At 38.7% G+C, this 27,483-nt stretch overlaps 1 protein-coding gene across 1 annotated transcript in view; it reads right to left on the bottom strand.

The window, feature by feature from the left end:
* Positions 1-434: 434 nt before the first annotated feature.
* UGCG (UDP-glucose ceramide glucosyltransferase) overlaps positions 435-27,483 on the bottom strand; it is a 39,253-nt gene continuing 12,204 nt past the window's right edge. Inside the window, exons 2-9 of the mRNA XM_074812705.1 lie at positions 12,493-12,634; positions 8,811-8,913; positions 7,829-7,930; positions 7,320-7,432; positions 5,274-5,452; positions 4,765-4,851; positions 4,157-4,346; positions 435-2,844 (exon numbers count right to left, since the gene is read on the bottom strand). Coding sequence (XP_074668806.1) covers positions 2,674-2,844; positions 4,157-4,346; positions 4,765-4,851; positions 5,274-5,452; positions 7,320-7,432; positions 7,829-7,930; positions 8,811-8,913; positions 12,493-12,634 — 1,087 coding nt within the window. The 3' untranslated portion in view covers positions 435-2,673. The remainder of the gene's footprint in view (positions 2,845-4,156; positions 4,347-4,764; positions 4,852-5,273; positions 5,453-7,319; positions 7,433-7,828; positions 7,931-8,810; positions 8,914-12,492; positions 12,635-27,483) is intronic.

Here is a 27,483-nt window from a genome sequence, read left to right as displayed (position 1 = left end):
CTGGTAGAGTACCTCAAAGCAAAGTACCAACACCACTCGTCAATTTCAACATGTTTTGTGGCAAATATATCCATCTCTAAAATCTGAATCTATGACTAGCTACGATACAGAACTATCTTCTCAGCTGTGAGGTTTTTATACACTGAAGTTATTCTAAAAAACTAAGGATAACTCAAAATCAGATTTAGGCACATGTGAGTTAATTTCAGCAAAATATAAAAACCAAAACAGAGGGTCAAGGTGTAAAACACCTCAAAAGAAAGGCACATCTATTTAGTGCTGTGAAGATTAATTAGAAATAAAATTTAAGAAAACTGCCATAAATAAAGCTGTCATGTTACAGCATCATTGAACAGAGGGAAAGCACCCCTGTATTCCAAACAGATTGTATTAAAATTTATTTTTAAATAAAAGAAAAAAAACCAAGACAACGATTTTAAATAAACATGGTATATTCTACACATCTGTAGATCAACACAATTTTACATCAGCCATTTTTAACTTTTAGAAGTTTTGTTGCAGCATCTTCTACAACATTTGACAGTGTTGGTTTCCACCATTTCATAATCATCCGAACAATACCCAAATGAAACTATTTGCTTAAGTGAAGCTTTATTTTTCATGACCAAAGATGGCTCTACTAATACAAAAGCACCTGTTAAACAATTATCCCCACCTAGTTTTTTTTAAATTAAGTCTGTTCAGCCTTTTTTGGTTCTGTTCAATTGCCTGCATAGAAATCAGCATAAAGCTAAGTTGCAAGCTAAGCTTCACTTTAGCAGTGCAATAAATGGCATCAAACTTCATGAAACAAAGATACAAACACTGTCAAAATTCAACTATGTAAAAAACAATATTAAACAAGGATGTTTTTGTGGGTCACAACTAGACTAGCTTTCAGTGTGCAGCTTTCCTCAGGAAAAGTGCTTCTTCCTGATTCACATGAAAAGAATGAAGCATGCATCAAAAGCCTTTGTTCATACAGAAATGCCATTAAAAGAATTCCATGGTATTATAAGGCAAAAGAGATATTAAGGTGGATGAAGCATTTTGGCCCAGAGTATGTTTTATGACAAATACAGACACATTACACTTGTGTAGCATATGACAGGTAAGGGATTGGCTCAGTAAGGTAAAAGTGTCCATTTTTATAAATACATGTCATTATTGCTAATATGCTACACGTTATCATCCAACTTTTAAAGCTGCTTTGTTGGCGTTAGCCTTGTAATTAGCAGCGCACATTTGTGGTGACAATATGCTATTCCATATGAAGAAAAGAAAAGCAGCATAAATACAATTATGAAAACAAAAGGCTTATGCAACATTCTTCTCTATCTTTGCTGTGGTTTTTTTGATTAAAAAGTGTTCAGAGAAAACAAGTCCAGTTCACCACAAATTAGGAAGTCTTACAATGAGGTTGGAAACCAAGATACAGGAAGCAGAGAGGAAAAACATGGCATGCATTATAATCTAGTCCTTTTAGTCATACCACTGGAATACAAAAGTCCAATTTAAAGGCTAGACTAACAATAGAAGGCAAAAAGCCAAGAGTAGACTTAGTTTGATATTTAAATTAAGATTAGAATTTTAATCAGTAACAGCAAACTCACACGGCCCTTTAATATATTCACAATATCTACTGCAATTGAATACTTAATTATGACTAGTATAGGTATGTATGTTCACTTTAAAAAGATATTAAATACCTGCATCATGAAATTACATTCGTAAGACATTGTGTAAGAAAATAGCTCATGTGTGAAATGCTTCTGAAATGTATTTCTGCTCCTTTCTACCCCCTACTGTGTTGTCCCCCACCCCCACCCCTTACTCCCCTCCCCCCAATTAAAGCATTCACTCACAGGGAAAAACAAACGCCCCTTAAAAAAGGATGGAAACATTGAAGGGGAGCAGCTTGGCTAGTTAAAGCACAGTGCTTAACAAGGTTCAAGACAGAACCAGATCAGAGTTGGCCAAAAGATGCCCACAATACATGCCTTACCAGTAATTTCTTCTAACTCATTCTATCAAACTCAGTCCACTTTTGGTTCATTGCAATGACTAAAGTATTTCATATATACACATAAACACAAGACTCCAGCTTTACTTTAGTTTGTTTTTGCAAAGCGTTTTTACCTTTTCCATTCATTTTGTTCTGCAGCAACTGCAAGAGGTAGGCATAAAGCATTTAAAGAGCTTCTTTCCCATGGTCCTGTTACTAGCTCAATTTAGTGGAATAAAACAGAAATCAGCTGTACATCTGAGATTTTACTAGGTACAGCCTTGTACAATTCAGCTGGAAAATAGCTTATGTGAACCCTGGATTTACTAGGCTAGCACACCATGGAGTAAGAAGCTGTTCCTATCCAGGAGGATACTTTTTTCTTTTTTAAAGAGTTTACTGCAGAGCATTCCTATAAGAAAGTAGATGTCAGGACCAATTCTCTCCATTTCTAGTTGTACATAGGAACAAGGTACCATTTGGCCAAGACTACAGATGTATTTACACAGATGCAAGTGCCATGCAAAAATAAATTAAAGAACAGATACCAAAACATACAAGTAGTAAAACTACTGAAGGTAGATTTTCTTAAAAGTATTTATATAAACAATTTATAATACTTTTCTCCCCCCCTTCTCTTTTTGACATTCACAGTTACAAAGCTGTGGCTATACATCAAGAATTTCTTCTGCAGTGCCTCCACAACGTAATCTGTAGCGTCCTGTCCTCCAGCTAATAGTGGGGTCCCACAAAGCAGATAGGAAAATATAAATTGTCATGGATTCTCTGATGAACCAAGCTACTGCATAATCAAGTTTTGAAAAACACAGAGCACCACCCTAGGAATATAAAAAACAAGTATTTAAACATACTGATTATTCAAAATGAATTTTAAAGTTATTTAAAACATTTATGTCACAGATACATCTTTTCTAAAGCTTATTATACATATTTAAATATCAATAGTGTATTTTTTTATAAGCCAAGAACATTTTACTGTTCAAGATATGATTACCTATGTTAAACAAAAGTTGCTTGGCAAAATGACCCAAAAGATTTGAAAAGAGACTTGTATGTAGAGCAAAAGGCAAGGAAAAGCATGACAATTTCACTTTACACTTTTTGAAGCTTTGTAAAACTGTCCACTGAGTTTTTGCCACAGACCCCAGAACAGCAGCATCTATGCAGAATACTCCTGCACATTCCCAGTGGAGTGAAATTCAAATAAATAAGCCTTTGGCCTATTGCATAGGAAAAGTGTGAAAAAAGCTTAGAGCCTCTCTATTTTCTGCTTTGAGAATTTCCAGGTACATGGCAGAGCTGAAAGCCGAAGAGGCTTCAGAAGAGGAAGAGTAGGCACAAAGCTCTTTTACATGCTGTGTATGGTGAGAAGAGTAATCAGAAAGGTGGTTGTTAAACTGACCTTCTGGAGTCCTAACTTTATTTCCAATATGTTAAGATTACCAAAAGAATATTTTTCAGTATGATGAGAACTATTTGGTAAGTTTAAATACACAAGTAATTATGGATGAGATTTGGATGGAATATGATCACAGCAGAAACTAGTCCAAATAGTTCCTACAGCAGTAGAAGAAAAAATGCTGTTCTGATTTGTGACATCTTTCTATATTAAAAGTTTTTAAATGAGGCCTCACTTGTAGCGATGGGAAGATTTTATTTTTAGAGGTAGGCTACTGCTGTCCTGTAAGTCCATTACTACCAAAATAAAGTGAAAAGTGTACTTAAGACTACATATATACACCTCAATAAATACAAGACAAAGTGACAACTAAGATAAAAGAAAAAACTATAAAATCCCATAAAACTGCTGTTCTTATACTGTTAAAAAAGCTTCCAATTTCTGGATATTCCTAGGTAGAGCAGACTGAAAATGAGAAGATTAAGGGGACAGATATGCAAATTTTTGGAGCCTAGGCAGGTGTGCATAGACAACAAAATTACAACCAAGCACACTTACTCCTTTTAGTGCTATTATAACTGAAGCTGGAAAACTGAGAAGTAACAGGATTTGACCTGTTATTTCCTTGATGTCAAGAGAATTATTTTGTTGTTACAATTAGGTTTCGCTTTTTGCTGAAGCAGATGGCACCGCTAACTTTAATAACCTCCAGAGAAAATGAAGCTACATACCTGAACACCTTTTAGTTGAATGTAGTCAAATATAAACCACGCCAAGCAGTGACACATGAAAAATACCATTATATCCCATCTAAACACATGATGAGCTGCCCATCCAATAACTAGACTGGCAACAAAGCACTCTGAGATTGGCTCACAAATTATTGTGGCAGGCAACATATTAATTCGCAGTTTGGCCCACCTAGAAAAGAAAAACAAATCAGTTCTGACTATGCATTATTCTATGTCCTCCTCCTCCTCCACCTCATCAAATGATGAGCCATCATAGTTTTTTCTGACTATGTTAGTTTAATCTCATTTAATTTACACCTGCAAATAAATATTGCAAGAATTCTACCTTTCAAAGATACTGCACATAGCATTTAAAAAGTACTAAGGGATTTTTTGGGTGTTTTTTTTACTTGTATCAGTCATACTTCTGTGGAAAGTCAGTGCTTCTCTCCTAACACTAAAAAGAAGCATGCATCAAGCTATGCACTGGAGCTTCTGGACATTAGATCAAATTAGCTCAGAAAACATATTCCCTCTCATTATCATGTTATCCACATCAGAAGCAGGTGACACGGGTGGGTGGGAGGGAGTAAAGACTAAAATTTTACCTGATCATTCTGGACTGAAACTGAGAAATAGAATATGAACCAGAGTTTTGCATTGCAACCTGTGTGGCCATCGCAAGTTTCCAGCCCCTGAAAAATTAATTTATTATTATAAAAAATAACATGCAAATAAGAAATGTAAAAAACAATTAAGAGAACACACACCCAGGAATTTCATTAGGTTGAAAAGTTTTTGGCCTATGTACCATATTATTGCAATGGGTATAAACAAAGAAGTTAAGTGTATTTTATCAAGTCTCTCCATTGGAAAATAGCAAATACCACTTGAATAATACTTAAACCAAGGTCTCACAAACTTTTTTTTAAAGGAATTGACAATGATACGGCTTATTTCTAAAAGACTACACTGATAGGACAAGATCATGTCATAAGCATGTTTGCTGTATACATGTGAAGCTGACTTGAACACTTATACTTACAGTATGCACCATGTCTTTAAAAAAGATTTAAACTGCGCTTAAAACAATAAGCTTACTTCAGAGTCATCTTACCGGTCAGCTATAGCTTTGGCCATAAAGTAATCTTCAGCAATATACTGTGCAAAAGCTATCAGTCCTCCAGCTTGGTCCAAGACATCCTTCCTCATCAAGCAGGACATTCCTGTTACACACTTAAAGCCAGTTAAATTGGCTGAAATATATGACCTTGGATGGGAAGTTCCAAAATAAACCTGCCAAAACAAGGTAAGGTTTTTAAACTCCGTATGTGTTTTATTCAAGTACTACCCACTGACAACTTTTTCTCAAAAAATGTTTGGAGAAGGAAAAATGTGCTAGACATGGTCAATTATGGGCCAAATCCAAATATGCTGTGTTTGGAAAGATCTTTACCACTAACTTGAGAAATCTAGTCTACCACCAAATCTGAGAAATCTGTTTGTGATATTGGCTGTGTTTTTACAAATCTGTAAGTGGGTTTTAAATCCATATATTAAACTACCATATTTCATTTCTAATTTATTGAGGTGGTTCTCAACAGATACATATATTAAAAATCCATTTAGTAACTTACTAATCACTAGGATTAATATATTATTTGGTGATAGCTGACATACATGCTTTCTCCTTCCTCTTATAAAGATTAACTGCATTTCTCCATACACGTTCTTAGAAACTTACAATATGGTTGTACAGAAGCAGGGAAATTTTGTTTACCTAACGTACTTGCAAACAGAAAAAATGAAGAAAAAATTCAGATTGTGAGCAAGCCTTTTTGTAAGATTCAATAACTTAAAACTAGGAGTGTCCTATAAAGAGACAGTGCAAATGAGTACAAGTGCTTGTCACTACTATTCTTCCTACAGATGGCCTTCACACTGGTCTTACTGACACAGTAACTCATTCAGGAACAGGCATGCTCATCTTGTAGTATACTGGATCTAGAAGCAAAAAACACTCTTCCAGGAATGTAGAAGCAGGAGTTGTAATTCTTGCTACATTAGCACATAGCAGTACTACAAGCTTTGTGCTATAGCTCCTTGCTCTTCGCTTGTAGGAGAAAATTCAGACTTTGTCACAAAAATTACACAAGCCACCTTCTCTCCATGCAATGGAGTACTGAATTTCACTGCACTTATCTCTCACATTTCTGCCTTCAACACACATCAGTTAGCCTTGGGGTCAAAACACCTTATACATGCCAGCTTAGAATAAAATATAGTTGATTAAATTACACGTCTTGAAGCACAAGGAACAAACAAGAAAACTCAACCTTTTCACTCTACAAAAGAGAACTTACTGAGAAAGAAGAGGGGAGAATAGGACAGAATGAGTGATATGGAGATGGTGGATAGGAATCAACTGTTCACTTTCTCTTCCAAAACAAGTATGACATGAAATAGCACTACAGAAGAACAAGAGTCAGCGTGAACAAGGTGGTGGTTCCTGTAACAGTAGAACTATGGAACTTCCTGGTAAAGACAGTTACAGATGTTCAAAAATCTATATGGACTCAAAGAAAGAATGGAAACGTTCATGAAAGAAATCTGTTCTTACTAAAATACTAATATATTGAGGATTAGTAAATCTACAAGTCTACTTCCTGCTCAGGAAGTTTCTCAGCTGAAAATTGCAGAAAGTTGAGACAGTATTACAGGAAAATGGAACATAAGCCTCACTTGTGTTCTACTCTCCTCAAAGGCTCTGGTTATAAACCCTACTGGAAATAAGATACTGTGTGAGCTGGACTTTGTTTCCTCTGACTTGTCATGGCCATTTCTGTGTTCCTTTTCAGTCATCAAAATAGGATTAATGGCCTTTTCTGATTAAGCACTACAAAGAGTTCTTCAGTTTTAATAATTCTTTTAACCAAATCCATCATTTCCATCCTGTAATCTTTATTGTTTGTATTGTAAACTTAAATATTGAATCAATGTTCAGAGCACCACGGTACAATTTTGGAGCATTCAGAAGTTATCCTAGATAGTTTGAAGTGTGACTGCAGCTGAAAACAAACATTTCTTCACTCAAAATGTGCAAGAGGCTTTATACAACTTTTAGTCAGCAAAAAGGGAAAAAAAACACCAACATTGCACTCACCTGTTCAAGGGTAGCAGCAAAACCCTGTCTGTCTGCAACATAAGGAAGCCCATGGACCAAGCCTACTTTTTCAGTCATTTGATTGGCCATATCCGTCAGCGTGTCTGGTGTTACTAAGTGACAAACGAAAAAAAGACGTTCATTAAGCAATTCTGTCATGAGCAGACTACTTTATAGAGACACTAATTCTCATTCTATTACCAACATCAAGAGCACATATACTTTGATGCACAGTATTCTGGAAGAACAAAGTTTCAGAAAAACAACAGAGATTAGCATCATTATTATGATCAACAACACATACAATGGAAACAGTTTGAACAGTATTTTTTTAAAAGGCATTTTCACCTTTAATTAGAGATTAAGCATTTTTATACCATGAACATATTTTTTCCAGACTTTTAACTCTCCTTTCTAATTGTATTCTCAGTAAAAATCACCTCCAGCAACTGCTGGTCTACAGGGAATAAGAGCAATATAACAGTCAGCACATTACAACACACACCTACCTCTGATTCCACTGTCACAAATCCATATGAGATCATATTTGGCAACTTCATAGCCAGGCATTAAATTGTTAATCTTGGGGTTGATGCCAACCTTCTTGCCACCTAAAAAATACAAACATAATACACAAACAATGTATGGGTTTTTTTAGAATTCAGACTCAATACCCAAAATATTTAGATATACTAACTGAAGAACAGTAAAAATTTAACCATAAAAGTCCAATTCTATGAAAAGGATTTCAATTTTAAGTATTCCTTCACTTCTATATTTTAGATCTTACTACAATTATGCAGAGAATTAAAAAGGAAAAAATATTCTCATGCTTTCTCAAAGTGGCAGGGTAACAAGGTTAATGTAATTAAAAGGGCAGTAAAACTACAAGGTTTATTACTACATTCTGTAAGGTAAATATTCTCTACCTCTTTCTTAAGACTACGGATTATGACCATTATGCTCTACAGTAATTTTAAAAGAAAAATTAAAAAGGAACAGAATAAAGTGAGACCACTTTTGTTTCCAGTTGACAGACACGGTCCAGTTTGTTTCATGTCAGAGAAAAGTGACACTGTACTACCTAGTTCTACTATCCTTTCCCTCCTCTAATTCAAATGTAAAGTGAAGAAAGAGACCTACAATATAAACTGTCAAAAAAGGATTATTGCAGGACCTCAAGATCAAATACAGCCACAACTCCAAGTCACTTCCTGCACATTTAGTTCAGTACAAAGACGGGATTTAAACTACTGTTTCAGATTTAGAAGGAAAAAGTTGCTGGGGTTGCATAAGTCATTCTTCCTGGAGTTTTTCTGGACTGATGTCACAGATTGTGACTACAAACTTACTTTACCCCAAACTGATGATTAATCTACAGAACCAACATGGGCTGAACAAAATGACTATTTATTTTAGAATACTGTAAATGGAGCTAAAGACCTAAAAACATTTTTCAAGTAAGTCCCATCTTCGAGTTGCACTGCTTACCTATGAACAGTCTAGCATCAACATTCGGGTATTTGCCAAGGAGCTTTTTGCACACGTCAATAGCTGGATCATCATGATCTTGTACACAGAGTAGTACTTCATACTAGTAAAAACAAAGATGTACACACACACTTAAGATCAATACAGTCTAGGGAATAAAGCTTGATAGTGTACCAAACCGGAAAAAAAGACAACTGTTATAGAATTAAAAATAAAACCAAAGGGGTTGTTTTACAGCTAAATAAGACTATTGATACACAACCAAGTACTTGTGAAAAAAGAACCTGTTCCAAATAAACACTTGTACTGAGGAACATTAGTGTTCCTGTTATCAGAAGGGTTTCTATGAGGCATGAAGCAAGATGTCCTGGTATACACAGTAAAATTTTTATTTTCACTTCCATTCTTGTTCACATATGAATCTTAAATCCAGTCTCATATGCAATGAAATTACCGCACAATATTGCAGGAATGATGTTATGATACACTTGACCACGTACCTCTGAACTACACTTTCTTTTCCTTTACTTTCTAGACGCATATGCAGAACAGAGTTGGAAGACAAGCCAGAGACCACTATATGTACATTTAATTGTATAATAAAGTTAAGCTCAGGAACATGTATATGCATATATGATGTGTATGTATTTTCCTCATTATTAGAATAATGTTTAAAAATCAACCGGAGGTAAGGGAAAACTGTAGCTGTTTCAGCAATCAAGCTACATGCTTGTTACACATGAGCTACAGACAGCATTTTAAGAATCACTCAACACTGAGACAGCTTTGAAAGCTTTGATGAAGGTATTTCTGTTTCTGCATTAACAGCAAGTTCCTTGAATACTCCTTACTTGATATAACCTTCCTCTGTTTCTGTTAAAATTACTGAACTATTACAAGTTATTAGAGCTCTAATTCAAAGAATAAAATTCAGAAAATGCAAATTTCTGATCAAGATACCTAGAAGCCACTTTCACAGTCCAAGATTTAAAAATTCAAATATCATTAAAAACAATTTTCTTGGACCTCATTTGATATAGCAGTAGTAATTAAAAGAGCCCCAACTAGTGATCACAATAGTTCTTATTCTCCCTTATACTATTCTATCACCTCATTGCACTTTATTTTCAGTAAGCTACTTAAGCAAAAAATAATCTGAAGTTTGAAAGCTGCCTGTGGGCTCAATGGTGACAACCTCTGATGTTCTTGTTCAGTAATAATTATTTCATCAGCAGAAGACATAAAGTGAAATAAATACATTCAAGAAAAAAAAATGGTATTGTTAAGCTCAAAAAACCTAACAACTCTAACAGAATATTGTGGAAACTTAAAATCATTAACCACTAAATGGGAGTTGTTAAGACTTGGTCTGGCACTACAAACTATCAGACAAACACATCTTTCCCTCTCAGAAAGAAAATTCAAAGCCAGTTTGCCTAAAGAGCAAGTACTATTTGATTCCTATCACTTTACCAACACAGAAAATGAAATTTAAAGGGTAAAAGACCTGCCTCATTAAGCACACGGGTCCTTTCACCACAACCCTGACAGCCTGACCGCCACAGAAATTACTAACTGAAGAAATTTGTTCTTTATTTTTCATCCAACTAGACATGTAAAGGAACACCTATTTTTACTAGTAATTAAATGACTGATCTTCAATCCACAGTTGCAATGACACTTCTATATCCATATTCTCCAAGAAATTCAACCAGAAATAATAAAAAACTTTGAAATTCCAATATCTGAAAACAGAAAAATTCACAGTAAATGGCCTTTGTATACAGTAACAAAGTAAAGAACTCCAAAATATATGACTAAAGGAGAAGAAATACAAATATACTTATATACATAAACATTACGATTAGGTTCATTTGGCCATAACATGAATAGAAAATATTTCTGCCAAAATTACAATCTGCACAGTAAGAACTGTTCACTGATAAAAATATTATATGTAAGACCTGCAGTTTAGAAGTTGTATAACTGGCTTCTATGCAAGACACATGGGGTATCACAGAATTTCACACATGTGTTATCACAAACTTTAAATTACTTTAATTAAAAAAATATTGTACACATAGGGTATCACAGAAGAGTATCAGAGAATCAGTACCAATGCAGGTTGAACTTCACTGAAACAAGTTTAAGATTATTCTTTCCTAATAATTTTTCCCAGGACAGCTGAACTTTGAATACTAGACAATACTGTTGTTCTGGTTTTTGTGGTGTAATGTCAATCTCCTAAATGAAGTATTTCTGTAGTTATTGTACAAAAGTGTTTTCAAACAGTTTAGGGATATTGCTTGTACTGTATAATCTGTGCCCCAGAAAACTGAAGCATTCCTCCATCTTCACTCTCCTTGGGAAAAATATGATTGTCACTATTGTTATCCAAAAATCAGATTTCTGTGGAGTAGCAATATTTTAAGATTGCTACCCATATGTATCAGTTATCAAAAGGCTCAAGACTATCTCTCATAAAACAAGATTCAGCATAACTTTTTCTGAATTCTCAAATGAATTATATTTGTAGTTAAATGCTTCAGCTGCATAATGCTTTGATGCTTATAATAGTCATAAAATAGCTAAAGATATTGCTGCAGCTTCTCTGCACCATTTGCAATATTGGGATACACAGCACGCCTCAGAAGTATGCTTTAAACTTATCTTGGCCACACTTAATCTTTACTGCACTTTTGTTGCATCAAAAAGACTTAAACATTCATGCCTGAAGCTTTTCAGAAGGCCCCAAGCTTCATTACAGAAAAACTATCCAACTTCTAATAAGTTCCAAATGGTGAAGGTTTTTTTGTTTTATCCTGCCTACTTACTCCTAAATTTAAAGCTCTCAGAATACATAAAGGAAACTCACTATACAGCTTACACATACCTCTGACCTTTTACAACTGAAGCAGCAGTGTCAGAAGCAGTTTTGAGAATTGAGAAAAGAGTTTTTTATTAAAGTTACAAGTTTTAGAATTCAGGAAATATGCAGTAGAAAATGTAGTCCTTCCATCCACAGGAGCATACACCAAGTAGCAAGTGATGCAGCAAGCATTAGCAGATTTCTTCTTTAAGTTGTAAGCTCCTTAGAGCAAGGACAGCATCTGACACATTTATCACTTATATTACAAAGTCAAACAGTGTTCAACAGCAAATGTAAGCTTTTATTAACTATTTGTTTCCCAGCACCTATAAGTGGCTGGGAGACTATCCTACCTACTAACAACTGGTGAGGTGCACCACCTACCTCGTCACTGCGCAATTCTTCGTTAGCCATCAGCAAGAACCGAAGTTTCAGGTTATCAGTTGTGTTTTATTTTAAAGGGTATGTTACAGAAAAGTAGTAACTGGGGAGGGCGTCTGGCCTCTCAAATGATCTTTTATAGATTGAAGAGTTTTATACTGCTATGAACACCGCAATACAGGAATAATGATTAAACAAATCTTACTGAGATGTAGAGTATGTTTTGTCCCCAAGTACTGATCATGTTCCTTTATAGACAACTTCTCAGAAAGGAGTAAGTTTGGTTTGCAACATGTGAAATTATGCATTCGCTGTGGAAGGAAGAAGAATCCAATACATAACCAAGTTGCATAGTTCTAGCTCAAGATCCTGATAGACTTTTGGAGGCATGGGAGGAATTAGAAAAAAAAACTCTATAAATAGTATACATACTTTTGGGTAATCCAGTTCAAAGAAGGTTTCTAAGTTGTTGATCAGGTTAGGATCCACACCTTTTAGCGGCTTTAGAAGCGAAACACCAGGAAGCTTGCTGTATGGCTGTTTGTCTGTGGCTTTCTTATTGAGGTGGAGGCGTCTGTAAGAAGAAATAGCATGTTTTCTTTATGTGGTGGCATGGTAGAGAAGTCCATTCAAAATACAGCCAGAACTAAGAAACCTTGGGAGTTAAAATTGCTGCCAAAAAATAAGTTTTGGTTGTAGAAACAACAGCTATTTTTACATCACACAGTTGATGTGTCAGAGACAATGCCTAAAAAAACCTTAGCATTATATGTAGGTAAATTCAACCTGATTCAACTTACTAGACATTTCAAATCAATGCATTTTGCACTATACATTTTGAACAAGTATGACTTTTTTTTCAAACTGCACAGGAGACAAGATTTTTCTGCCTTCCTCCATAGCACTAAAACTCATAGTATTATAACAGGATAATCAGAAAAAACAATTTAATGTAAACAAGGCAAAAAAAGAAAAGGGTCATGTGCTTTTTTCTGCATTGAGTTATGCAAAACTTAGAGCAAGCTGGAAGCACAAGGGAAACTGTTGATCCTACTGATCAATTTGTTAACAAACATCTCCAAGAAAAGGATAGGGATCAGTCAACCGTAGTATAAAAATCCTAGAAATCAGGCTGGGTCAGAAGCATAGATAAAACAAGAACACAATTCCAAACAGTCACTAGTATTTCAGCAATGAATATACCAAGTAAATTGATGATTATGTCAACTCACTAACATGAATGTTTAATCCTACACTCCTGTGTGAATGAATGCAAAATTAAATTCTGAAAGCTTGATGGGCCAGTATACAAGCAAATTGGCATCAAGTAAATATATAAGTTACTGGAGAAAAAGCATTTGCTGAAACTTATAGAGTTTGCAAATTAGTGTATATACTGCATACTGTAGTTCTCTAACATGCATAGTAGTCAGATTGAAAGAATATTTTATTGTAGCATGTACCTAATGGTATCAATTCTTAACTTAAAAACTTTCACACTTTAAAATTTACAAGATGCTGCTTCAAAAAAACAAAACAGAAATATGGTTGCTTCATTGATTGCTTCATCCTAGTTAAATGGTTAAAAGAAGTCAAGTTCCTAAGAAGCATGCTCCTGATGAAGTGAAATTACCGAAACACAAAGAAGCTCCACTAAGAAGATATTAGAGTAATTCTCTAGAGTTGTTTTTTCCTGAAATGGCACAGTGACATCACATTTGTTACCTCATCAGCCCCCCCCCAGCATGCCCCTTTCAGGCAGGTTTGCAGCTGGATACCAGGGACATAATGCCATTACAGAGAATAAAACGATGGGCTCACTAAAAAGACAATTACAAAGCAGATGATGTCCTTGTACTGCTATTGAGTCCAATCCTGGGCACTGAAGAGGTAAACTGAAGTAGACTTGCTGAGCAATTAACAGCCAAGGGACAGTCAGATCAAAGTAAGAAAAGCAACAGTTCAGACAGCTACCACAGGGAGAGAAAGATTTTCTTACCAATTTTCACACATGTAACAACCATCAAGGGCTTTAGTGCCAATAAGAAGCAAGAGTCTCAAGAATGCAACTTTGACCAGGAGGAACAAGAGGTAGACAATGGAGGAGGGGAAGGTAGTACTCCATTTGAAACAGACTATAGCAATGCGCAGAGGCAAAAGCCTTGATGAACAGGAAATAAGAGAAGGAAGTGGCAGAGTAAATGGAAAAAGGAGAGAAAGGATGAAGACAGACTTGAGGCAGGACTGTGATAAAGAATAAGCACCAAGTGATAAAACTGCAGAATCTTGCAAGGCATCATATTGCACACGATGCTGACACCTAGGATAATGCAGGTGATTGAATTACATAAGGAAAAACCTACACATGGTGTAAGTGGGAGAAACCTTGCAAGGCATGCAAATGAGACATGCAGCATCATCAGGATCTATTCAGCTGTGAAACACTATACACTGAGACTTTTGACAGGGTATGGCTCAGTATGGTAAGACTTTCTCTAATATGCCATCTTAAAAATAAGACTTCGGTTCATGTTCTATTCATAATTCACAAAAAATTCACAAAAGTAGTAGCCTGACATCCTGAAAGCACTGTGGTATTGTGACACTAAGGTAAAGCAATTTCCACACCAGTAATTGCAATGCTCTGTTAGACTCTGTGGAGCAACAGTAAACCACATCATTTTACACTGAGAAGAACTATTTGTGGAATGGCACATTTAGAAGAAAAAATCAAAAAGTTACAATTGAAAACCTACCATCACCAGAGAAACAGAATCACAGAATTGTCTAGGTTGGAAAAGACCTTGAAGATCATCAGTCCAACCATCAACCCAACATTAACAGTTCCCAACTACACCATATCCCTCAGCACTATGTCAACCCTACTCTTAAACACCTCCAGGGATGGGGACTCCACCACCTCCCTGGGCAGCCCATTCCAACACCTAACAACCCCTTCTGGAAAGAAATACTTCCTAATATCTAGTCTAAACCTTCCCTGGCACAACTTGAGGCCATTCCCTCTTGTCCTGTCGCTCATTACTTGGTTAAAGAGACTCATCCCCAGCTCTCTGCAGCCTCCTTTCAGGTAGCTGTAGAGGGCGATGAGGTCTCCCCTCAGCCTCCTCTTCTCCAGACTAAACGCCCCCAGTTCCCTCAGCCGCTCCTCGTACGACATGTGCTCCAGACCCTGCACCAGCTTCGTTGCCCTTCTCTGGACACGCTCGAGTCATTCAATGTCCTTTTTGTAGTGAGGGGCCCAAAACTAAACACAGTCATCGAGGTGCAGCCTCACCAGTGCCGAATACAGGGGTAAGATCCCTTCCCTGTCCCTGCTGGCCACGCTATTTCTGATACAAGCCAGGATGCCATTGGCCTTCTTGGCCACCTGGGCACACTGCTGGCTCCTGTTCAGCCAGCTGTCAATCAACACCCCCAGGTCCCTCTCTGACTGGCAGCTCTCCAGCCACTCCTCCCCAAGCCTGTAGCGCTGCTGGGGGTTGTTGTGGCCCAAGTGCAGCACCCGGCATTTGGCCTTAATGAAACTCCTCCAGTTGGCCTCAGCCCATCGCTCCAGCCTGTCCAGGTCTCTCTGCAGAGCCTCCCTACCCTCGAGCAGATCAACACTCCCACGCAACTTGGTGTCATCTGCAAACTTACTGAGGGTGCACTCGATCCCCTTGTCTAGATCATCAATAAAGATGTTAAACAGGAGTGGCCCCAAAACCGAGCCCTGGGGGACACCACTCGTGAGCGGCTGCCAACCGGATTTAACTCCGTTCACCACAACTCTTTGGGCCCGGCCATCCAGCCAGTTTTTTACCCAGCAAAGCGTGTGATCATCCAAGCCTCGAGCAGCCAGTTTTGCCAGGAGAATGCTGTGGGAAATGGTGTCAAAGGCCTTATTAGAGTCAGGGTAGACAACATCCACAGCCTTTCCCTCATCCAATAATCAGGTCGCCCTGTCGTAGAAGGAGATCAGGTTTGTCAAGCAGGACCTGCCTTTCATAAACCCCTGCTGACTGGGCCTGATCATCTGGTTGTCCCACATGTGCTGTGTGATGGTACTCAGGATGAGCTGCTCCATCAGTTTCCCAGGCACCGACATCAAGCTGACAGGCCTGTAATTTCCCAGATCATCCCTCCGACCCTTCTTATAGATGGGCGTCACATTGGCCAATTTCCAATCTGTCAGGACCTCCCCGGTCAGCCAGGACTGCTGGTAAATGATGGAAAGCAGCTTGGCGAGCACCCCAGCCAGCTCCTTCAGCACCCTCGGACTAACCATTATGAAAAACAAGTTACAATAGTCAAATTAAGGCTAATATTTAACATGGAAGCCAAAATTTAAACACTAACTTTGTATGTTCTAAATGAAGGTGTGTTACAGAACATGCACCAAATTAGAGGTAAGATGAAGCAGTAAAGTCGGTATTTTTGAACACTAACTTGTGCTTATGGTAGTTCAGTGCTCTCAGACAGGTGGTGTGATCAGCAATCTTCATTATCACAGACCATGTATGACACATACAGTTCAAAATCATAAAGGAAAGCAATCCTTTCACCAATTTTGTATCACATATTGAATATTACATATTATTTTGCACTGAAATTAGCCCAAAGCAATCAAAAACACTTAACTATACAGATGCACTTGTTTAATGCATTTTTTTCTACCTCTGCCTAATGCAGTAAACTGCAGAAAAACACTACACCAAGGAATGTACACCACCACCAAGAATGTATATAAAATATGCTGGCAGAGCACTATTGAAAGGCACTTTCAGATCCTGTATGTGAAAGTCTAATAGCCAAGTTATCTACATGCACTTTTGCACCTACATATATTAAATAGATAATCCTGCAATCCCAAAGTAGTGAAACCAAAATTCCTTCTAAGCAGTCAGGTGCTGGTGTACATAGGTCAGGAAAGAAAAAAGCAGCAGGATGCATAATGGTGTCAGGAGTTTTAGTTCAACTATCCTATATCATCTAAGAGGTTATCTGCAAAACTTTCCTCAAACTTAGTTCCTTAACACAATCATAATTAACCTACAGAAGTAACTGTAACCTAGACTTCTCTCAGTAGAGGAAAAAAAGTATTTCCTAAGACAAAATCCAGCCTACTGAGTTACTACTGCCCAGTATACCACATGACGAATTCTTGCTAACCTGTATCAAATTAAGCCACAAAACTTTTTTCTTTAAAGGCCAAGACTACACTTCCCTCTTTCCACTTTATTACGGCCAGGAGAGTATTCTAGCAAAACCAAAAAGCTTTCTACAGTAGACAGATTGCCGAGTCTCTCAGCTGAGATAGTAACACATAACTTTTAAAAGCAGCTGAAAAAACTTAAGTGCTCTTTATTCTCTCACTTCAACCTTTCCTCAGCAGCTACTTAAAGAATTATCCTATTAGGGGGAGTTAAGTAATTCCAGCTCAGAAATTTGTAACATACTTAGTGTCTGCTGTAAAAACCACAACACTAACAAGATGCAGTAAGCACTGAAGACATCCCTTGAAGGCTATGGTTCCACAGGCCATTGCGATAAACTAGCAGATCATTACTTCTGAAAACTGTCTTCCTGCTTCTACTTCTGAATTTACACACTTACCCCTTCCCCAGTTCGTTTTCATCTTAGTGAGCTGAACCATCTCACATGGGTGTTTGTGAAGTGTTGTTCTGCTATGGAGTAACAGACAAGAAATCTCAGCTTGAACAGGAGAAATCAAATGTAAGATTATCCTGCTTCTTTTGGCAACAGAAAGGTAGAAAGGATGAGTTCCCTGTATATTCCTTACATTTTATATATATCTTGTGTTAAAACATTTCCAAAAGTAGGTACCTTTATCCACAAAAGAAAAAATGAAATTTGCTATGGGTACACTACACTGGTCAGTGCATTAAATACAACTGAAAGAAAGATTGGAGGAGTTCAAAAAGTGCAACAGTCAATCCCTGAATTCATGAAAGGGGTAACACCACCCCTGCTTCACAAAGATTAGTATTAGCCCACTTAAAATCATACCACATTAACGTAACAGTATAAAGACAATTCCACATAAGAAGGCATAGATAACTACTAAATAAGTTTCAGTATCTCACAGCAGTAACTTTATACAGTCATCTGACCATTTTACAATATATTAATATTAAATAATATAAAAAGTACACTTTTTATATAGATGGTACTTTTATATATAAAAAAATATATACATAATGGCCTTGGGACAACTGGTTAAGAGATTGGGAGCACAAGTAGTGTTTTCCTCTATCTTTGTGTGCTCACCGAGACACTTTTCATCATTTATCAGCAGTCCTGGACAACTGGGGAGGTCCCAGTTGACTGGAGGTCAGCAAATGTGACACCTACCTACAAGATGGATTGGAAGGAGGATCAGAGGAACTACAGGCCTGTCAGTGTGACCTTGGTGCCAGAGAAGTTTATGGAAGGGTTCATTTTGAGTGCCATCACACAGCATGTACAGGACAGCCAGGTGATCAGGGTTTATGAAAGGCAGGTCCTGCTTGACTAACCTGATCTCCTTCTATAACGAGATGACCCATTTAGTGGAAGAGGAAAAGGCTGTGGATGTTGTTTACCTAGACTATAGTAAAGCCTTTGACACCATTTCCCACAGCATTCTCTTTGAGAAACTGGCTGCTCATGGCTTGGACAGTCATACTCTTCACTGGGTTAAAAACTGGCTGGATGGCTGAGCCCAAAGAGTGATGGTGAACAGAGTTAAATCCAGCTGACAGCCGGTCACAAGTGGGGTTACCCAGGGCTCAGTACTGGGACCAGTTCTGTTTAATATCATAGAATCATAGACTTGCGTTGAAAGGGACCTTAAAGATCATCTAGTCCCAACCCCACTGCCACAGGCAGGGACACCTTCCACAGGTTGCTCAAAGCCCCGTCCAACCTGGCCTTGAACACTCCCAGGGAGGGGGCAGCCACAAGTTCTCTGGGCAACCTGTGCCAGTGTCTCACCACCCTCACAGTAAAGAATTTCTTCCTTATGCCTAATCTGAAACCACCCTCTTTCAGTTTAAAACCATTTACCCCTTGTCCTATCCCTACATCCCCTGATAAAGAGTCCCCCCCCATCTTTCCTCTAGCCCCCTTTAAGTACTGGAAGGCCACTTTAAGGTCTCCCTGGAGCTTTCTCTTCTCCAGGCTGAACAACCCCAACTCTCTCAGCCTGTCCTCACAGGGGAGGTGCTCCAGCCCCCTGAGCATCTTTGTGGCCCCTCTCTGGACCAACAAACAGGTCCATGTCCTTCTTATGTTGGGGGCACCAGAGCTGGACACAGTACAGCAAGTAGGGGCTCACAAGAGCACAGTAGAGGGGAAGAATCCCCTCCTTCAACCTGCTGGCCACACTGCTCTTGATGCAGCCCAAGACATGGTTGGCTTTCTGGGCTGTGAGTGCACATTGCTGGCTCAGTCAGTTTTCCATCCACTACTACCCCCAAGTCCTTCTCTGCAGGGCTGCTCTCAATCCACTCATTGCCCAGCCTGGATTTGTGCTTGGGATTGGCCTGACCCATGGGCAGGACCTTGCACTTGGCCTTGTTGATCTTCATGAGGTTTGCACGGGCCCGCCTCTCCAGCTTGTCCAGGTCCCTCTGGATGGCACATCCCTTCCCTCCAGCGTGTCAACTACACCACACAGCTTGGTGTCATCGGCAAACTTGCTGAGGGTGCACTCAATCCAACTGTCCATGTTGCCAACAAATATGTTAAACAGTGCTGGTCCCAACACCGTCCCCTCAGGAACATCACTCATCATGGCTCTTCTCTTGGACATCGAGCCGTTGAACGCAACTCTGGGTGTGACCACTGAGCCAATTCCTTATCCATCAAGTGGTCCATCTGTCAAATCCGTGTCTCTTCAATTTAGAGACAAAGATATCTTTATCAATGGTCTGGATCGAGTGCACCCTCAGTAAGTTTGCACACAACACCAAGTTGGGCAGGACTATTGGCCTGCTTGAGGGTAGAAAGACTTTACAGAGGGATCTGGACAGGCTGGATTGATGGGCCGAAGCCAACTGTACAAGGTTCAACAAGACTCAGTGTCAGGTCCTGCACTCGGGTCAGAACAACCCCACGCAATACTACAGGCTTGGAGAAGAGTGGCTAAAAAACTGCTTGGCACAGAAGGACCTGGGGGGTGTTGGTTGACAGCCGGCTGAACATGAGCCAGCAGTGTGCCCAGGTGGCCAAGAAAGCCAATAGCATCCTGGCTTGTATGAGAACTAGTGTGGCCAGCATGACTAGGAAAGTGATCATTCCCCTGTACTCGGCACTGGTGAGGCTGCACCTCAGATACTGTGTTCAGTTTTGGGTCCCTCACTACAAGAAAGACATTGAGGTGCTGGATAATGTCCAAAGAAGAGCAATGCACTGGTGAAGGGTCTAGAGCGCAAGTTTTATGAGGAGCAGCTGAGGCAACTTCAGTTTAGTGTGGAGAAAAGGAGGCTCAGGGAAGACCTTATCATTCTCTACAACTGCCTGAAAGAAGGTTGTGAGGTGCATGTCGGTCTCTTCTCCCAAGTAACAAGCAATAGGACAAGAGGAAATGGCCACAAGTTGCACCAGGGGAGCCTTAGATTGGATATTAGGAAAGCTTTCTTCATGGAAAGGGTTATCAAGCATTGGAACAGGCTGTCCAGGGTTGAGTCACCATCCCTGAAGGTATTTAAAAGGGGTGTATACATGGCACTTTGGGACGTGGTTTAGTGGTGGACTTGGCAGTGGCTATGTTAACAGTTGGACTCGATCTTAAAGGTCTTTTCCAACCTAAACAATTCTACAATTGTATATTCATAGATGGAATAGGATTTTATATATATATATAAATAATATATAATAATCTCTCTCTATAGAGAGAGACAGTGTCATGAACTCAAGACAGCATTTGGCTACGGAGCTACAATGCAAGTTTTTGCCTGTATGTGAAGGCAGGAGGGAAGGGGTCTGCACAAGCAGCCTTTGTTATAGCACCAGGAAGCAAAACAAGGTACTTGAACATGGAGACAGAGAACCACAAGAGGACTCTCTGCAATGACACAACTAAGCCTGAATAACACACTATTACCAAGTACTTATTTCTCATATTGCTCTACCCAGGTTTAACTACACAAGCATACTACTGTGCATTAAGAGGCCTACTACACTATTATTCCTGTTTAAGCACCTGCTAGACTTCTGACAGATCTGAAAGCTGCAACACAGATAAAACAAAAACCAACATCAACTGTGGCCACAGGCCTCCTAGCAAATGGACAGAATTATTCTTAAAGCAAGAACTAAACATATTGACCTTGTTTTCAAACTTCTTCCTCCCACTAGAGTGAAGCTTTATAACACAGCTGAACCAGTTTAACTACAAGCTACTGCTCAGAGGTACTCCCTCTTTCCTCCTTTCCCTATTTTTCTGGGATGTGCTGTGCTTCAGTGGTGGTGATATTTGTCTGATCCCAGTGACCTAGCTGAGACACTTAAACCACCACATAACTATTACCCCATACATAATGTTACCATTTTGCCAGTTTAACTTAGCAAGTATAGTTTGGAAGGATGTGGCAAGATGATCATGGAGCTTCACTATCAGCAAAGATCCCCCAGTGTTCCTTCTCCTCTGTGCTGTCATCAACACCAGCCAAACAAGACATCATGGCAGTATCAATGCCTGTACAATCCTGCTTCAACTCACTCAAAGTTAAATCTGGCTTTTTTCCCCTCCCACTTCAGGTTGTCTTTTGCCAAATTAGAGTTACAGCGCCTTAGAAGAGGCTGCAAGAAGCTCCGGAGCATGTTGAAAAAGTGACTGAATGTGCTGCCAATCATGGGAGAAGAGGAATAGGGTCTTCTTCCTCCTCATGCTTCAGCTGGCTTCCTGAAGAGCTGAGCTGCCCATGGATGAGCGGCATAAGCCCACCCACCATGGAGTTGGAGGAGCAACAATGTCAGCACAAAGGAAGCATTAGGGGCACACCTTCCTCTAGAAACATACACAAGGATTAGAGTCAGGCCCCGAAAAACTCTTCCACAGCCAACTCTGCATTACAGTTTTCCTTTACAGCATTCACTCCCTTATAACTTACTCCCTGCCCTTATTTGCCTGCCAAAACCAGCTAGAGTTAATTACTAGTAGAAAACACTGCCAGCACTCTCAAGTGACTCTTGAAGTAATACTTAAGGCGTGCCACCCTTCTACTTCTCTTGGCTGAAAGGAAGAGATCACACCATAGTAATGTGCTGGTGCCAGTTCAGGACACCTTTGCTTGGCTGCTGGCCTGGGTCACCCCATCCCACCAGCCAACCAAAGTGTTCTCAGGTAGGCAGTCTTCCCCATCCTCCACTCTTGCCACTCACTCACATCCGATTCAATGGCCATATGGACACACAGCAAGTCAATCCACCCATCCACCAACCTAACAGTTACACAAGTGTCAGATCCAACAACAGCGAGCAGCAGAAATGCACAGCTGGGCACAAGAAGAAAGGACTTAAGAGTAAACACTAATGCCACTTTGAGTATGACAGCAATTGTAATTAAAAATAGTTAACATGTCATTTGGCCTTGATAAAATGCTCAGAGATAGAGGGAAGCAGACAAGCCTGAAAGAAGGAAACAGTAAGATTCAGGTACCCACTGAGGTACAGACTTCTTGTGGCTGTCTGGCAGCAAAGAAACAGTCATAGGTTTGTGCATGCCTGCTCTAAGAAAACTGAAAACAAAAAAGTAATCCTGTTTGCCTACTAGAAGTCTGTTGAAAAGCATGCTGCAATTGGTTAGTGCTTCATCACATGCCAGCTGAGGGTAGAAGGCAGGCCAAACGTTTCATTCACTTTGAATGAGTATTTCCTCCTGTACTATACATACCGCACAGACAAAAAAAGGACCTCAGAATGTAACACACTGAAATTGTTACATCTTAATTGATAAAACAACCAAGTAAGGGTTGTGAAAGAATGCCAGGAATTTATAAAAGAACTGGTAAAGCTGACAGAGCAACCCTGAAGAAGCAACACGGATTAAAACAAGGAAATACCAAGATAAGAAAGATGCTGATAACAACAAGGAGAGAACTCCTTGAATTATGAATGAGCTTTCCTTGTTAACATAGTAAAATCCTTTGTTAGAGGAAAAAGCCCTCCACCAAGAAAAGCCCCTTCCTCACTGAACATGCACAGTTAAGAGCATACTGTGACTTTAAATGGAACACGAGACCTTGTAAGGACTAATGAGAACAAGGGTGGCCAAACTTATCAGTAAAAAGTACTGATAACTGTCACTCAGAATGTATAAATGCTTACCTTGTGTTAACCAAGGTGCGCCAGCTTTGTAGAATTACCACCTAGCACCCATCCCCGCACAGATATGGGTTAAACAAATCTCACCTCTGCGTTTTTCAGCTCGTTACACACTGGGTAAAAGAACCTAGATTTCTAAGACAACAAAATCACAATGGGTAGTGATTTAAAAAAACAACCTTAAAACAAGCTCCAAAATAGCAAGAGTCAAAGCTTTTCCACCAAAAAAAAAAAGGTCAAATTAAACATCTTGAGATGGAATTGAGTAAGAGAGAACCTAGGTTGTGATCACTTATTTTTCAAAATAAGTATTCTCAAAAAACAGACATCAATTTGCTTTTCCAGTTCTGTGAAGTAGTATTAAAGACAATCATATAATGCAGAATAGTAGAAATTCTATCTAGTACTATTTGACATTTTGAATTTGAAATCTTCATACACAGCTGAAATTCTTTAAGAAGCATCTTCTAAATGGTATCACAAAAGTCATGTTCAGTACATGAAATCCATAACTTGATACAGCTTGGTGGGGGGAAGTTTCAACTTTTGGAGTTTTGAAGAGGAAAAAAACCCTTATTTTTCAGGAAGAAGAAAGTGCAAACACTACAGACCTCAACTTAAAACCAGCAAACACTTCCTTTTCAATCTAGAAATTTGTCTCCTACACCCCTGCCCTGCCCCCACACCTGCACAATAAAAGAAACAAAGAGGCTCCTGTACAATAGGTTGTAGTTAAACCTGAAGCAGTGGTAACCCTTTTACTGTCTGAATCCTAGATAGTTCATAATTCAGCAAGCTGAAATGAAATGTGCTTAACAAAAACAGCAAGTAGCTCACAACACAGCCATTACCGGATCATACTAAACATTAAAATGAACACACCGTTTTTCCTTGTAGTCTATCTGCAGGCTGCCATCAAAATAGCAATTCATTCCCTGTTTCTGCTTTCCCACACCCTCAGCCTACTGGCAGCTGTAAAGCAGTCAGCACCACAAGATAAATTGGATCAGCCTGCTGATCAAACAGAAGTATCCCACAGAAAGAGCTAGCTTGCTGATCTGAGTCACCACATAGCCACATGCTCACTAAAGGCAGATTAGAATAGCAGAAATGTTTAGAAAGGTGCAGGGGTAGGAGTAGATTTGGATTATCCCTTTGAGCATCAAACCAAGAGCCACTGAGGCATAGAAGTAGAAATGCTTTTTGATATAGACTCCTTTCAACAAACGTTATGCAACTTCAGAAAACTGCATCCAGCATGATTTGCATTTTATTTATGAAAGCATCTCCAAAGCATGGCAGTAACTCTGGGCTAGATAAACCAACTGCAGCAGAGAGCTTTTAGTACAGGATCAACCCCTCAAAGCATGGGATCTTTTAAAACACAAAGCTTTAGAACATTCGTACTGTGAGACTTAAATTTGTTTTTCTGATTTATTTTGCAAAGCTATAGAATCAAAACAGCTCGGCCTTATTAATTTCATAAGGCAAAAGTTTAAATCATTTGCTAAACATTAGATAACATGCTTCCTACAGACCCCAGCTCCCTCCTTACTGCTGCCTTTGTGCCAAAGATCCCTGCCACCCATCAACATTTTCTAGCTTCTTCTCCCTAAGAGCTTCCAAAACAGTTAACTGCCAGTAACAGAATCATGTTAATGACTAAACAGAAACTACATTAACAAATCATAAAGAAGATACCATGACAATATTTTTTTCTTACTTCTCAGTGGATGACAGGTCATTTCTTAGTTAATTAACTCAGCTGCAACTGTTTCCAGACTACAAAACAGCACAGCACTGAAGCAGAAACCTTACTCAAACACCAATTCACAGAAGTTTGAACAAACAGCTCCAGGCCCTGTTGGGGTCTGTTATTAACCCAGTTGGGGTAATAAAAAAAGCTGTAAACCTTGTCTGGACTACACAACTGTCAGCAAGACAGTGTCACTGCACTCACGCTGCTAATGCCTTGGAGAACTTGAGTAAGTCTCCTATAAGGAACATCAGAAACAGAAGAAAGCAATTATGAAAAGCCTACAAAATAAAATCTTAAATTTAAGCAACACTTCTACACTCAACACCAGATCTGACAGCATTTCAGAAGGGCTATTTTTTTTTAATGTTTCCAACAGATACAAACCAGAAAAACCAACTCAGTAAATTTCTTAAAAAACCCACCCAAACAACAAACACTTGGTTCATAGACCTTCAAAAAAACCATTTACCTCCCTCACCATTACACAATCTACATAAAATAATCTGTTTGAAAATGCTGTTATGAAACACATGTATCATCTCTCAAAAATGCTTAAAAGGAAGTGTGGAATATCTTAATTTTGAAACATCTCATTAGTATTTCAAAAGGTTAGCAGGTACAACCCTTGACACTATTTCAACCACCCAGTGTACCACCTCATACTGTGCAGTCAAGATAGAAGGCAGGGGAAAAGCAAAAAAACCCCAAAGATCTGCATTCCTGCAGTCTGAAAATCCCATCTACTCCCTACTCCCCGCTAGCCCATCACAGAGAGCTAAGGATGAAGGCATGAAGAATTTGGCACTTTCTAGTTGTCACTCTTATTATTAACATTCAACAGTTCAAAACACATGTTCTCATGAAGGAGATGAGTGAAAGTTTTCTACCTCTATTGAACACAGAATCTTCCTTTAGTAAAGCTTGCAAAAAACCCACAGGTTGATTTAAGCTAAAAGAATTATTTCAGCAGAAAGTGCTTAGGATAGCAATAACAGCTCAGTATATTGATCAAAATCTGATTTTCAGCAGCTTGATCATGCCAGGTCTAACAAGGTGTGCATATGACTAGAGAAATCTGCTTCATAATGAGTTGTAGCACACAACTTATTATCAAACCAAAGCAGCAGTCACCCAGGAAGTCATTACTATACAGGCATATTGAACCAAGACCTCAAGACAAGCACTTGATAAAAGTAGGACACTTGCAAACAATGTAAAAATGAATGTTTAATTTCATTTACAGATTCCTCCTCATGGACTGTATTGCTGACAAAGGTGAGATGAGCCCTACCGAGGGGAGCAGGGGAGGGGGGGAAACATGAAACAGTCTTGGGTTTACAAAGAGTATTTCTGAAGAACAGGACAATATTTCAAGTGGTCTAAAACAGACCAAACAACTACCAACACAAACAGGTAAAAAAGATACATTATTAGTTATCCTGCTGTTTTAATGAAAAAAAAAGATTGGTCCACTAGAAGCATCTACCAAGTGTTCAAAAATTGCTTTAAGAAATACAACAATTCCAAAGCAGAAAGTTACAAGTAGCACTGCCAAGACAATCCTAATCTTTCACTTAGTACAATGCTTCACTTTGGCTTTCTAGCCTTGTCTACACTTGTAAACATGCTTTTTACCTTACTCATCCAAACAACAGCGTAAGACTTCCTTTATGTATGTATGCTATAACTTCAACAATTTGACTCAAGGTATGAATTCACTCAGGCCAATTGTGAGAGGGTATAGTCTAGCCTAGGTCCTCATCAACTGTTATTAAAAACAACATATTTAGGAAAATGCAAAATTATTCACCTTGCAATTAGCAAAATGAAAAGCTTTTTTGATCTATAGCAAAACATTTCTCACAATAAAGTAATTAATCATTTTTTAAACCACAGTTTTCAGTAAAATGCAAAACCAATATTAAGTGTGTCAAAACCACAGAACCTCATTTCAGTTAAAATAAAATGTAAAAATCCCAGTGAACTCCAACAGCACTATTTGGCATTATGAAATTCCCAGGGATCGGTGGACACAAATAATGAAGGGTGCTCTAGTAAACCAGTAAAACTAGTTACATACTTAAGATGCCACAGAGCAGTTCTGACAGAAATTTCACAAAATAATTTTTAAAGTCACTTATCTACCACTCGCTCACCTTAATCAAAAGTTATGCCTTTATGGAAACATGGTTCATATAAAGCCTCAGCTTCTTTAAAACTTCTTTGAAATCTTCATATCCTGACAAGAAGATTATATTCTTCCTCATTCCAGTGTTCTGCTTCTTCCACTCCAGCTGACATACAAGGCTAAATACTTTTTTACCCTCCAAGAG

This window comes from Strix aluco, chromosome Z, assembly GCF_031877795.1.
Source record: "Strix aluco isolate bStrAlu1 chromosome Z, bStrAlu1.hap1, whole genome shotgun sequence".
Classification (NCBI taxonomy): Eukaryota; Metazoa; Chordata; class Aves; order Strigiformes; family Strigidae; genus Strix; species Strix aluco.
This window is presented reverse-complemented; position numbering and strand designations above follow the sequence as displayed.